At 47.2% G+C, this 14,425-nt stretch overlaps 1 protein-coding gene across 1 annotated transcript; it reads right to left on the bottom strand.

The window, feature by feature from the left end:
- Positions 1 to 775: 775 nt before the first annotated feature.
- mpz (myelin protein zero) lies at positions 776 to 12,797 on the bottom strand. Its single transcript, XM_070844543.1, has 6 exons — positions 12,610 to 12,797; positions 10,981 to 11,147; positions 8,373 to 8,586; positions 7,347 to 7,476; positions 6,833 to 6,875; positions 776 to 2,422 (listed from the first exon to the last, which is right to left on the bottom strand). Exons 1-6 carry the CDS (start codon positions 12,653 to 12,655, stop codon positions 2,336 to 2,338), a joined length of 687 nt encoding a protein of 228 aa, XP_070700644.1. The 5' UTR covers positions 12,656 to 12,797; the 3' UTR covers positions 776 to 2,335.
- Positions 12,798 to 14,425: the final 1,628 nt, after the last annotated feature.

The following is a 14,425-nucleotide window of genomic DNA, read 5'->3' as shown; positions in this document are numbered from 1 at the left end:
GTCGGAGGATGGAGGGAAGGCGGGCTGGCAGGGGACATGTCTTTGGGGGAAGTGGCATTTTGAAGGTCAAGCGAGAGGGCGTTCGTCGATCATTGGGCAAAACTAAGGGAGGGGGAGAGAGATGTCCGTCACAGAGTTCCAAAAAGAGAAAGAGGAGGACGAGGAGGAGGAAGGACAGACGAGAGAGGAAAGAGGAGCAGAGCATTGAGCTGTAGGCCTGGCAGTCAGATAAGGAGAGGCTTAAAGAGCGGAGTGGATTGTGTATAGGCCTTTTCTGTGGGGGAATAATGCGGTGCAGAGTCACTAGATGACAGGAAGAGGGAGAGATAAAGGAAGCCAAAGACGTAAGGACAGAGAGAACGAAACAGGGTTTGGTGGGAGGAGATGAATCCCAAGATGGGAGCAGAGATGAAGAGCAAATAACAGAAGAGTGAAGACAGCAGAGGAGGCAGGGAGGGAGATGGAGAGAGAAGATATCTCGTTACCAGCACGTGCTAAAATAATTAGGCCTGAGTTGGCGAGGAGAAATGTGCGGGCAGATTAACTGGACCTAAAATAACTCAAGAGCTGCACCTCTTCCTGGTAAGCCCTTTTGTCAGACTCCTGAGCACATCCGCCAGCCCTCGGGAGCCGTGACGTCATTCCAAGTTGTCAGTCGCCGGCCGTCGAGTCAACAGCGGACTGCCTCATGCACTCAGGAGCAAACAGCACAGCAGGCGCAACCCCACCCGCCCTGCACGCCTCTTTCTCCCCCCTACCCACCCTGCCCCCTTACCCTGCTGGCTGAAAAATGTGCAGCTGTTACTGTAAGCCCGTACGCTCTTATAGGGCCAGAAATAGCCCCCTTTAGCCAGGGCAGGGACATGGCGACAACCTCCATTAGCTCAAATGTGAGAGGATTGAATCACCCCGAGCTCCAGGGCTTGAACCTCTATCTACGCCGGCTGAGAGCAGGAATCATATTTCTCTCCCACTATCACTCTCCTCTCCTCCTCCGTCTGCCTTTTTCTCTATCTGAAGTCCGGAGAGCACTCACAGCTCAGCTCAGTGTATGTGATTGAGTCGTAAACATTAAGGGGGAAGATTCAGGGGACTCTAAACACAGAGGGATGTCTTTCGGGTTCCTCTTAAGGATGTTATGTGCGTAGTTAGGTCTTAAACAGTTTTACAGTTTGCCCAATGACTGCATACAGGGTCTTCGATGAGAAGTTGTAAAAATTATTTGACACTGTTGCCACTGATATAGTAGGACTATTCTTACAGCCAGTGCTGCCTTGAAAGAGTGGAGATAATGGGAAATAATGGGAGTTGCATCAGGCTGGGCAGAAAAGGAGGGAGCAGACTAGAGGAGTGGAGGCAGTCATGAAGAAGTCAGACCTTTATCTATAGAGAAAGAAAAGGAAGAAAAGAGGGAAGGGAAGTGAGAAGAGAAACAGGATAGAGCAGTTAGCATATAAATCACTTCTGTAATTTGAATTAACAAGAAAAGTCAGGAAATTCACAGTGAAAGAGGAAGAAATGGGATAGGAGAGGGAAAAGAATGAAGATCAGTGTGAGGGGAGAAAGTTAGAGTTTGACACGGCACCTCCGAAAAAAAAAAAAAGCAAATTGGCTTGTCCCCGCAGCTTGGGGTTCGTGATGCGTATCAGACGCACTTGGAGAGAGCTTTTTCGGTGGATGCGATCACAATGAAAGGAACCAGAAAGGCAAAACCCAGGGAGCAGCTTTTTAGATTTTGTTATCAAACCCAGCCGTCGTAGGGTCTCGCTTCAAATGGCATATCTTATGACCTGACACAAGTACTCGGGGTGCCGGCTGGTGTAAGAGATTATCACGACATCTTAGATCTCGGCCCATATAGCTGTGTCTACAGTCATCAGCCTGTGACAAGAGCTGATATGATTTGACTCATTTATTCAGGGACCCAGGTTGGCGTTATGGTGGGTGTAAAGAAAGGTTTGTGATTTAACTCTCCTGCTGTATCCCCAACAGACATCCCACTCTCTTATCCTCAAAAAGTCCTCCCTCCCTGGGCCTCCCCCGCCTCCCCATTGGTCTTTTATTTGAAGGTAAGCTGGTTGGCGAGGTGGGAGAGGAGACCGAGCAGTTTGGGCCTCCCTGTCCCTCCCTCACCACCGGGCCCCTCCTCGCCATTTTTGCGGGTCATCTCCAGCTCAATGGTCATCAGCACCCGCCCTGAGCCATCCTCCCCTCCTCCCCCCATCTTTCTGACTATGGTTCGCTGCTGCTGCTGCTGGGGCTGGGACCTTGCCACCGCCTGGCGTACGGACTGGAGCAGCCGGCCGGCGAGCCCGCCCCAGCCCCTCCCCGTATCCTATTTCTTATCCTTGCGTGACTCCTGCTTCTTCTTTTCCGAGGCGGCCGCCTTCACCTTGGAGGGGTCGGCGGGAGGCACGGGGCCCTGTGGGGGAGGAGGGAGAGGGGGTCGGGGGGAGAACAGGGGAGGAGAGTCACTTCAGGAGGAAAGGAGTGTGAGGGAGACAGAGAGAGAGAGAGAGAGAGAGAGAGAGAGAGAGAGGGTGAGGAGGAAGGGAGGGAGGGTGAGATGGGAGCGTCAGACGTGAGAGGATGAGAGATGGGGTTAGCAGGATGGGTGGAGCTGTGTGAAGAGGAGAGAAAAACACATTTAGGAGGAGGAGTGAGAGTCAAACATACAGAGAGAGACAGGTAGGGGTGAGGAGGTAGAGAGACAGTCCTTTTAGGGGAGGGGGTAGCAAGTGAGGGGGGGCGGTGTCCAGAGCTGTAAGGGGGTGACAAAACAGGTAACCATGCGTTAGGATGGGACACAGTGGCAGGCAGGCTCCAAACACCTGTGACAACTGAGTGACAATTGATCAATAACACACACACACTCACACAAAATTCAGCAGACTGGGTTCTTAAAGGGATTTAGCTTAGATATCTGAGATCTTTTAATTTGACCGTGTTTTTTTCCCCTCGGGGTCGCTCTCGTCATTGTGATGAGCTGAAAGTTGCAATTTGCAGATGAAAATGTTAAAACTGTGTACAGTTTTAACATAACTGTCTAAAGACCTTTTAGACAGGTTACATTTTAACTTTAAAGATCATTTGGAACGACAATAGTTTCAGTGTGCAGTTAGAACATGCAACACAACAAAATGTGGTCGTTAAAAGGCTTTTGAAACAACAGTTATGTAACTTAGTTACATAGTTATGTAATTTAACAACATACACAACACCTAAAATTACATTTCTAAAGGCTAGTTCGCTTCAAGGCACAGTGCCCTGTCACACTTAGAGAAGGGAACATGGAAATTAACCAGTTATTTACAAATCATATGATTAGGACATCAAATCACTAATTAAGGTTTACAGTTTTTAATTATAAATCTTCCAGATCATTTTGCTGCAGCCTTGGTCAGGGTTGAACCTGCCTGAACGGCGATGTGATATTCTTTTTAAAAAAGCATCAGCTGCCACTAATTCACCTAACTAGCACTTACATAATGCTCCCATTCATTCCCACTCATCCTGTATATTGTCTATGCAGAGTCTAAAAACATCTCTGAGGAGAAATCTATAAAAGGAAATAGAAGAGGCGGAAAAAGGAAGTAAAGCGAGGCTTCACTTGAGCACGACAGATCCATCAGGAAGGACTGGACAGAGCGGAGATGAGGTCAAGGTAACACTTAACTTTACAATAGCTGTATGCTAGTGCATTAACCTGTGAGTTAACCTTTTGAAAACTAACACAAGTGCATGACAATGCTTTGATAGAGCTTAATGAAACTTCACTCTTACAGTATGTAATTGTTTTCACAACACTGTGTCCTTGTAATACTCCTCCACAGGTTGAACCACAGCATGCTGTTGTAAAGTGTTACTGAGGACAGACAAAGTGAAGAGTAAGCATTGCTCCATCTGAAGTCTGAAATACTTCCTCTAATACATCAGAGGTTAGTCAACGGTGGAAGGCACACTAGAGGCTGCTTCTACCCACTGAAGGTTCGGCTAATAATACCCCACTGATTGCATTAGAAAATGTATCATCGTTAATTATGGACCGTGCAAAAGCAGCAAGCACTCTGATAAGACAGCAATCGAGGTGCACGCTGCAGCTACCATCCGGCTCGACGGGGCAGCTGCGCAGCCCGTGCGGTGTCATTACTTTCGATCATACTTACATTCTCTCATACATCATTGTATTGTTTATCATTATGCATCCCACGGTAAGGCTCAGTTTTTGGCGCAATGTATTGCAGAGCTCCCACGCTAATGACAGGGCTGCCTCATAAACACACTCGAGCCTGCTTAGGCAGAAAGCAGAACCACCCTTGTTACAGGGGCTGCACACACTTCAAAGGAAATATGGGTACAGTGGCAAAACAGGAGACACTGGTGGGGAGGTAGATAGGTAGGTAAGTGGCTGCATCCCCTGCTGCATACTGAAAAGAGACGCTGACAGGTGAGCAGGGAGATTGAGAGGCAGATGAAGAGTGAGAGGTAGTGATTTTCTGTCCAGAACCGAAGCTGATCAGAACCCAGAAGACCTGTGGGGGGGGGATGAGAGAGAACTGGAGGGGGAGTGAGGTGGTGGGTGATGGGGAGGAAGGTGAGGGAGGATCGACAGAGTGAGAGAGGGAGTAAAAAGGGAAGGGGAGAGGGGGAATTACAGACAGATAGATGCTTCTCATGGTCAGCAAGGAAGTCAGAGGCACAGAGAGGCAGGAGATGGGGAGAGGAGGGGAGGAGAAGGAGGAGGAGGAGGATGCGACTGAAGAGAGGGAGACAGGGGACCGGATAAAAGGAATGTGAATGAGAGAGCGAGGGAGGGAGTGAAGTGGAGTGAAGTGAGGAGGGGAGGCAATTGGGGGATAGAATCAAGAATGGGTGGGTTGTGCGTGTGTGTGTGTGTGTGTGTGTGAGCTCAGATCGATACCGAGTGCACTCAATTATCATTCCAGTACAGTACGTGTATGTGTGTTCACTCCTGCGAGCTTTCGTATGTGTGTGGCTGCGGGGTAAACTCCTCTCCCACGACTCCACCTAATGGGGAGTAGCACACACCACAGGGCTCCTTTGTCTCTCTGTCTCGCTCGCTCCCCCATTCACTCCCTCACCCACAGCCTTTTGGAGATTTGTTGTGCAAGCCCAGCAAAGAGAAAGTAACGAAGATGGTGAGGCTGATACAAAATTGTGTTGTGTCAGCAGAGCCTCCTAATAAGGGCATTTTGATCAAACAACCACTTATGAGCGCACTATAAAATCCCACGAGTCCTCTGTGTGCGGCAGAGCTTAAAGAGGGGGATCAGCTCCGAGCAAAAAAAAAAAAGAATGAGGGAGTGTGAGCTCAGATGGAATATCTGTTTTTGCTGTATATTTTTTCTTCCCAGCCAAGACTTGCAGGGGAGTAACTGTAAATGACAACATTGTCAAATATTTCAGTGTCCTTTTGGCGGCGAGTTATTTATTCATATATGCACTGTCACCCGCCGCAGGCACTTGAGAGCAACTGACTGCAGCTCAAGAGTAACCTGACAATCACACGACAGTAGAAAGGAGAGAAGAAGACAGAGGGAGGAAGAGGGGCTCCAGGGACAGCCCTTGTTTGAGATAGGAGGAAGGGTTTGCACGCGCTGGTGTGGCCCCCTAGGTTTGAGCCACAGGGGCAAGATGGCACATGACTCCTAACTGCCGGCAGAAGCCCGCGGTCTCCACCGCTGCCTCGACTTCACATTAGTTTATACCTGCGGCTAAAAGGCTCGCTGTCACAATAACACCTTTGATCTTCCGCTTCTTGATATCTTTCAGTGTCTCTTGTTTCTGAGCTGGTTTTTGATTTTGGAAAACGCCTTGAATTCAAGTCCCTCGACTTGCCCTTTTGCATTATCAGCATGCAAGGCGTACAGTCAATTACAATACACCCCTGTAACCATCCAGCCCTCACATTACTACAGAGTAATCAAACAGAACTTGCCTTGGCGCCTTGTATTCACAAAAGAATACAAGCCACCAAAATGTCTGATTAATCCACCACTTGAGGCTATCACACTCCCATGAGGAATAGAGGAAAAAAAATACCCCAAATCCTTGGCGTGCAGCAGTGTAAAACCACTGATAACAGCAAAGACCATAATAGGCCCAGTGATTTTCATTTGACTCCCAGTGAGCAAAATCAGCTGCTCCCGTCCATTTTCCCCACTGCGAGCAAATCACAGTCCCCATTCAATACAGCAATACCATTAGGGCCGTGACATGGCCTCGGCCATTTCACAGTCGCTGGTTTGATTTTTGCCCCGTGGCTGTTTACTTGCACCATGCTGTTTGGCCCCCCTGAGGGAGCTGAAGGAGGGCTGAGGGCCATGACAGAGAGAGGAGGAACAGTACAGGCTTTAAAGCACCTCAAACGCTGAGGCGGCACTAGAATTCTAACAGCTTGAACACTGTTATTAGTGTTTGCTGGGCAAGGTTTGAATGACATGTTATTTCTTGTTGATATGTTGCTTCGAGGAGGAGCCGGCTAACTGTGCGGACACAATGGAGCTGCTTGGCCCAGCATTGGGGGAATGCGATTATGAAACTGTGCAGTTATGCACTGTCATGTTTGATGTGTCCATGGTAACGGAACAGACAAGTTTTCTGAGCCCAACAAATATCCAAACACTGAATGCTATTGTAATCTCTCCAAAAGGACGTCATCTTGCTGCTTAGCGCCAGAACATGACAGAAAATCAGACTGTTGCGTTCGGAGTCAACTGGATGTGTGCATGTGACGGAGTGTGTGAGGAGAGGAGGCACAGGAGGAGGACAAAGAAGAGGGGATGTGGAGGAAGGAGAGGAGGGAACTTGCCTGTCTCTGCTGTGATCCCTCTTTCTTTTTCTTGCCATGTTTGCTGGAGGGGACAAAAGAAAGACAATGTCAGGATGTCGAATCTATCTCTCCCTCCAGTGGTCACAGGGCAGCATTGCCTGGCAGCCATCATGAAGAGAACATCAACTTAATCTACTACCCTGTCTCAAGCACAGCCCCCAGGTTAAGATCTCGTAAGATTGGATACGTATAAGCAAAATGATGGATGCATCATCTTCGTGATCTAGTGGATTATCCACTCAGAGACCACTTCAGCACCTTTAATCATCTTGCTTTTAGATTAAATCGAAATGAGAGATCATTATCTGTCTCTTTCCAGCTGACTAACTTCAAATCTAAACCTCGCACACCTAACCAAATCAAATTGTGGTGCGGCAGCTATGCCAGCTTGGCCACACAGGTGTCGGTGCCAGGGATGGGCTCCGGCCTCAGCTCCAGTCCCTGGCACAGACCCGACAGGCAGAACGCCGTCGGCCACAGGCCGGTCACTGACCTGACACTGAGGCTGAAGACACGGCGCGCCACCAGGAACCTCATCAGGTAGTAGATGACCACAATGAGCACCAGCAGGCCCAGGACCACCCCGATGATGGCTCCTGTGATCACGCCAGCCTGGATGGGCACTGTGAGCAGAGGAGAGGAAAAGGAAGAAAACGAGAGGACAGTTAGAAGATGGAGCAGAGGACGAGGATGCGGAGAATAAAAGGATAACAAGCAGAAAGAGATGAAAGCAACTGACAGACAGAAGTTGGGAGAGTTCAGAGGAAAAAAATGTGGCATGAACAAAGATAAACCATGAAGCAGAGAGCAGAAGAAGAGTGTTGTCATAGGAGGGAGGAAACAAACAGGAGAGGAAGGCAAGGAACAAACGAATCTAGAGGGAAAGGTAATGAGAGATAGAAAAAAGGATAAATAGAAAATAGAAAAGGATAAAAAAAAAAGTAACAAAGGTTGAATGAAAGATGACGAATACAAGTATATTAGAGGCAGAGAAGGAGATGAGGAGATAGGGTGGGATGAAGGTGAGAGCAGGGATAGAAGCATTGAGGGAGACGGTGGGGGAAGGGACGAGACAGCAGAAGACAAAGGAAAAGGGGAAAAGAGGAGAGAAACGGGCAGAGAAGTCGAGGAGGTGGTGGAGAAAAGAAGCGAAAGGGAGGCTGTGATAGCAATCTCAAATAGAGAAAGAGATAAAATTGTAATTGATTTCATTTAACGGAAGGTGCAAGGAATTCTAAACGAGGCGGTGCAACGACTGGTCTGAACACAGTACTCGCTTTAGTCTGATGCACAGCGCAAATTGAGATTAATTTCAGAGTTTGGAATGATTACAACAACAATTGAGAACAGTTGGCTTCTGACGAAGAAAATTCACTAAAATGCGCCATATGGGCTCAGTGGAAGGCTAATGAGCAGACACAGATGTAAGACAATGCAGGCATTAGACTTTACATACTGGGGGAATTTGATTTAGCTGAGGAGGCCCCACAGGACCCACTGTAACCCTCTCCCATCTCACCCTTCTCAAAGACCAGCAGGCGGACGCTGGAGGGCCGGCCCACTATGTCAGGGGGGTTCTTGGCGTCGCAGGTGAAGGTGCCGTTGTCGCTGAATTCCAGGTTCTTGATCACGATGGAGCCATCACGGCGGCCCGGGTTCCCCACAAACTCCAACCGGTCCCTGAACGGGCCCTTGTTGTCCAGATAGGGGGCACCACCAGTGTAATGGAAGATCTGTAAAGGACAGACAGGACATGAATTTAGTCCAGAGTGACTGCTGCATTTGACCGTTTTGTGCGATTTCCACACAGAGGTACTCTGCATTTGAGGCAAATGTCTTTTTTGTGGAGGCTCATAGGTTGTCACATGCTGTAGCATGAACAGGTTTAGTCTGCAGCAACAATTACAACGGGGCATCATGAAATGTGTCTGTAGCACTGAGTACTGAAACCTGTCAAATTCTAAAGGTTGAGATCAAATCTGGTCGCACTGGGAATCTTGCTTACTTGCTCTTTGACCAAACTTGTTAGCAAATAGTTTCTTATTCAGACACTGCTGTGGGGCAACATAAGCATTCATTTGGAACCATTTTTCTGTCTGACATTCACTCTGTTAGCCCTTTTTTTGGTCTCAACAATCTCCTGAAGGGAAATATCTGGCTTTTTAGATGCTAAACGCTTCACTATGGTCACTTGTTAGTCTCTAACTTTATTTGTCTGCCATTTGGTCTTGGACCGGTCGTGTCCAGTGGGCGTTTTCTTTCCCCCCTAGAAACAAAAAGTCTAAAGCTGAAGGCCTGAAAACTAAAATAATGAGCTGAAAGGTGCTAAACTCTTCTTAAAGCTGAGGGAAACTACAGAGTCGGGTACACTCATTTGATCCGCTGCTAATTAAAAATATTGTCTGGAGCTGCATTAAGTCAAAATATTTCTAGTTCTTGTGTGCCTGCTTGTGTTTAGACATCATGTGATATTTGGAATTTTTGCTTGAGTTCAGCAGGAAAACATGTTTAGTGTTACATTTATATCATGATGAAAGTGAGGTGTTGCAGGCGGTCAGCACTGGTACTAACACATTTTACTCCCAGCCCTACCAAAAAGACCTTCACAATGGCAGCCAAGCTAAAACCTAAAGGAGGCTAAATAAGCAGAAGGGTATAACTGGGGTAAACCTCCACAAGGTCAAGGTCGAATTTTGGTTGATATTTTGGTAAAACTATTAATTTTCAGCACTTCTCTAATTGAAGGTTTGAGGCCCGTGAAACACATTCTCAAGCCATCCGTGAAGTACACACCGCCTTTCACGTGATACGAACATCAGAAATCAAATAGGAGAAAAGGACAAACGCACCGTGAAAACAGATAGACACATGAAACTGTAAATCTGTCCGGGCGGGTAGAGAAATGAGCGACAGAAGATAAGAGGGGGGGGAGGTGGAAAAAAAAGAGAAGAGAAATCTAGTTTCAAAAGTGAGGGCACAGCAGGAGACAGATGAAAGAGAAGGAGGTGAGGGGAGGAGATAATGGGAGAGGAGGGGAGGGACAAAGAAGGTAGGGCTGTGGAGGAGGAGATTAAGGGAGGTGGACAGAGGGAGGCGCAGTCAGGATGGGGAGATAGAGAGATTAGAGAGATGGCAGGGCGATAAGGGCAGGGAGAGTGAAATTAAAGAGCAGGAGGCAGGTGAGGCAGCAAGAGGAGCGGGAGGATTAGGAGGCAAAGTTCCTGCGTGCTTGTTGTTTCCTTTAAGTTGACACATGAATAATGTACTTGTGTGTCGGAATAAGCAGAGCAGGCCTGTCGTTTGAGTGTGTGATGACATTTTAGATATTCAGTCATGTGCTTGTCAGATTAAATCAGGATTCTTTTCTGATGATTGCTCTAAAGTTTCCTCAAAAAAAAAAGGAATTTTAAAGTCCTGAGACCCCAACATGCACAAAGTGGCATTTTTTTTGTATAGTTTCAGGGAGAAATCATGCCATGTGACATCAGTGCATCACCCTCCTCCTCTGACTTAATTTTCGCTCCTCTTGGTGCCTGGTAGGGGCGGAGATGCTGGAAACAAAAAAGCCTTTTGGCAGAAGATGTAGCCATTGTTTGGAGAGTCTGCATGTCCTGTTGCTGCAAAGAACGTTTTTGTATTTCCTTGTTAGACATTTATTTGTTGCTTCTTGAATGTGAGGGGGGAGTGTATAATATCAGAATTTCATCTAAGAAAAAGACAAAAGGAAAGGGGGGGGGGGGGTACTGCTCTGGTATGCATGATGCTAAATGCTCCACTATCTTCACTGTTCCACAGGACAGGTGGGGTACTGTACTGTACTGTGGGTTTATCTGAGCTTCTCTGAAAACAGCTGCCTGCTCCTACTGAAACCAATGCTGATGAGAGCGTGGGAGCGAACCAAAAACATGAACTTTTTACATTAAGTGCCCTTGATGATAATTTCATCACGGATGAGAGTAATGTTCGAATTTTTCTAGCGATTTCCCAGTGCTGTGCAGGTTGCTTGATTGTGACAGAAAACAGTGTTGTGACCTGATAAGACGTTAGTAACCCTGTGTATTATCACACTTATCAAAGTGCAACCTATACTTTGTGTGTGTGTGTGTGTGTGTGGATTTGTGCATTACAGAGATGCTGTCCCGGGAGCCGTCGGGCCTGTATGTCCAGGAGAAGGTGACGTCCTCTGAGGTCCAGCGCCAGGAGAAGAAGGAACAGGACAGCCGAACGTCAGAGCCCACCAAGGCGTGGCGCTCCCAGCCGGTGTAAATCACTATGGCCTGGGACTGCTCAGGCACTGGGACACACAAAGCAGGTGGACATAGTTAGTTCACTATTAAACACACCCGTCCACACAAAATCAAAATATTGCAGGTGTTAAGCATGTTTTGGGTTTACTATTGCCTCAAGTGTTGCCTTTACTACATAGTCTGACCACAATTTGTGGCAGAGAATGACCAGAATTATTACCTGCAAGAGCATTTTGTTGAAGAAGTTTGTGACCATGAATGCACAGTTGTCTACATGAGCAGACATGAAAATATAAATACACTGTACCGAACGTTTTTCAGCCCCTACTGTAATCACGACACATACTTAGCATCACTCACATTACCATTTATGAGTTTTCGCCTTGAAATCAGTCAAATAAATCTACTTTACCATGAGCCCGGACGCACATTGTTAAGCTGCACATTTAGTGGTGTCAGCTCCACCATCGACTCAGACATGCACTCAGTAAACATTTGGATTATTACTGGAATATTGGTGCAAGTCTCTAAAAGTCAAAGGGGAACATCATTTTCTCCATTAATATGGATTATGTTGGCTTAATCATGTGCACTGTTTATGCTTGAATAATATTTAATGATCGATGTTAATTTGGTTTTGGCTGCAAAATCAATGTTTTACTTCCCTCGCAAATGCACTCAGCATCTCAAACAACCACCAAAGCTCCTGAGAGCTGCACACTACTGTCACTCTTTAGCCGGAACAACATCATTTTTGTATTGTTCAGTTTCACTTCAAACGTGTGAATGGACCACCGTGAGTCACAGTATTCTCACAGCTACATTCACACGAATGCCCCTCAGTGCTCTGGAGTTTCTGGCTGTTTTAACACGCAGAGAGTAAAGTTCATAGCTTCCACTGCGAGCGTCCTTGAATGAACGCCGTTAGCGCTGCCAGCCCCCACACAACTTGTCAATGAAATCACGGCTGACATTTTTAATTAAAAGTCTGACAAAAACTGCAAATATCTGACAGGAGTTGAGCAGAGAAAAGCCGTCTACTCGAGAGTGAAAACTCTGCCAACCCTCATTTTAAAAGTCATAATATTAGTGCTCTTTAACTTAGCAAGCTTAGAGTTGCCTGCTGTATAGGACAAGCAGAGACAAGCCTGTTGTGCGTGGGCCATTTATCATTATGCCCCCGAGGATGAACAATAGCCTCTACAGGTGTTGCTTTAAATAAATCAATAACTAAATATCAAGATATTGATTAAAGTGCTGGAATAGTAAGCCAGCACAGAGGGAGATATGACATTTCCAACAGTTTTCAGGTGAGCACTGAAGAAGAGGAAGACACAGAAAAAGCCCTCTTCATCATATCCCTATTTAACCTTTAACCCCATCAGTGGAAAGATGATTTCCACATCTTTACCTTCAATAGATGAAATTCAATGTGGGCTCCTGTGACACCTCAATCATCACAATACAAACTTAACAAAAGTTCAAAGAAGATTCATTCGTTCTTGTTACCTATTCCCAGGAGGACAACCGACGCCAGCGCCAAAAACGTCAGCATGGTTTCTGGCTTCTACGGAGCTCCCAAAAGACTGATGCTGCAGACCTGACAGGAGTCAGTCGAAGAAGAGTCCCACTCTGGAAGAAGTGTGAGTGGAAGGAGGAGAGAGAAAGAGAGAGAGTGGAGGGGTGCAGGACGCCGGGGCAGAGGGCTTCAAAAGGGGACAACAACAGAAAACCCACTGTCCCCTGGTTTATACCCAACCACACCCCTCGCCCAGGCCCGGCCCGGCCCATTCCTCCTCTCCACACACCCCCCCCCGGGCCATTTCTCTCAATTTTTTTCGCTCATTGAAACAAATGACGCGCATTATCTTTTGAAGTGGAAGAAAAACACAGGCGAGAGCCACCTGCACTGTACAGTATTCTGCGAATTAATTGCGGTAAACAATGGGCATCTTGGGGCGAATTTGAAATCTCCGTGCAGCTATATACACTCTGATGAATGTAATGGGTTAGATTACACCCTCACTGTGATGTGATTGAAATAAGAGGGAAAGCTAATCAACGCTTGGCATGTAGGCGCGAGCGGGGCTGTGTGACAGGGAATCATGACCATCTGCAGTGGCTCTGTATGTGATCACTGCTCATATGTAAATATCACATGGAGGGTGGTGGGAGGCAGTCTCGGCCCGTTTCTGTGTCTTTACAGTGGAGGAGGAGGAGGGGATGATGGGGGATCCTGTAGCGAGGTCAGTCCAGTGCTCTCTCCTACATCCCCATCCCTCACCCCTCTCTCTCTCTCCTCTCCCCTGCACTTTCACGGGGTCTGAGGCCAGCGGCCCAAACAAAGCCCCGACTCTTTGCTCTCTCTTTTCTCCATGTCTTCCCTCTCTCCAGATTCCTGTCGTTTGCTGACGTCTAGCACTCGGAGACAATGGAGAGAGAGGGGGACAGGGGCTGCCTGGTGTTTGCCCGTCTGTCAATGGCGCTTTCTTCCTCTCCGGCCTCTCCCTTTCTTTCTCCCTGCTTCGTTTTCTCCTGCTGCCTAGACAAAGCTGCGCATTCAAAGTGTAGCGCCCACTCCTCAGTTTTCCAGTAACACAGACAGCGAGAGTGTGGGGAGAGACCTGCTATATATAGATGGGTTGATATGAGGACAAGACAAGACGTGAGAGCAACACAGCAGCAGACACAGGGAGAAAATGAGAAAAGCGCCAGCAGTGTAAATGAGCGGATATGCTGGAGTGGAATTTCTGCAAAAAGCCTCATTTCTGAAGGCCTCATTCCATCATTTTGTCACATGTCATAAATATGCATTCATTTAGCCGTTGGCATTGTAATAGTGAATACATGCACAAATTAATGGTCTGTGGTACTCCTCCAGCTCCGGCAAACACACGAGCTGGATTTGCTTACTCTATACAAGAAGTGTAATCCATACAGTATCGGCCACAACTGACTCCCCCTCCTCCCCTTGGAGATGTATATATGATGAGAATGTAAGAAGAGGAGGCACTCGACGAGGATGTCCACTTCATCCACTTAACAGTATTTTATTGAGCCCACTTATCAAGCTTTCCTATGCTAAAAATCAAGGATGTCCTTTGCGAGGGGGCTCTTGGCCGAGACAGCAGAAAAGCATTTAGCGGCAGATCGACTTTTGCTTACATTTGAGACCACGGCATAAGTTCTGCCACTTGTGATAAATCGCAACCACTCATTCATCTTAACACCTCAAATACCTCGCTGACGGATCAGCTGAACAAAATGGACCATCTGCCAACTTGTTGGCGCCATCAACTGTCTAAGCTTTGGCTCAAACGTCTAA

This window comes from Pempheris klunzingeri, chromosome 15 (genome assembly GCF_042242105.1).
Source record: "Pempheris klunzingeri isolate RE-2024b chromosome 15, fPemKlu1.hap1, whole genome shotgun sequence".
NCBI lineage: Eukaryota > Metazoa > Chordata > Actinopteri > Acropomatiformes > Pempheridae > Pempheris > Pempheris klunzingeri.
Note: the sequence above shows the minus strand (reverse complement) of the source record. Positions and strands in the feature narration are given on the sequence as shown.

What these genes read in the sequence shown, in the direction of transcription:
- mpz (XM_070844543.1), bottom strand. Translation starts at nt 12,655, where the DNA reads ATGCTGACGTTTTTGGCGCTGGCGTCGGTTGTCCTCCTGGGAATAG. An exon ending in GGTTGTCCTCCTGGGAATAG is followed by an intron (nt 11,148 to 12,609) that starts GTAACAAGAACG and finishes TGTGTGTCCCAG; the next exon opens with TGCCTGAGCAGTCCCAGGCC. An exon ending in GTCTTCAGCCTCAGTGTCAG is followed by an intron (nt 6,876 to 7,346) that starts GTCAGTGACCGG and finishes TGTCCCCTCCAG; the next exon opens with CAAACATGGCAAGAAAAAGA.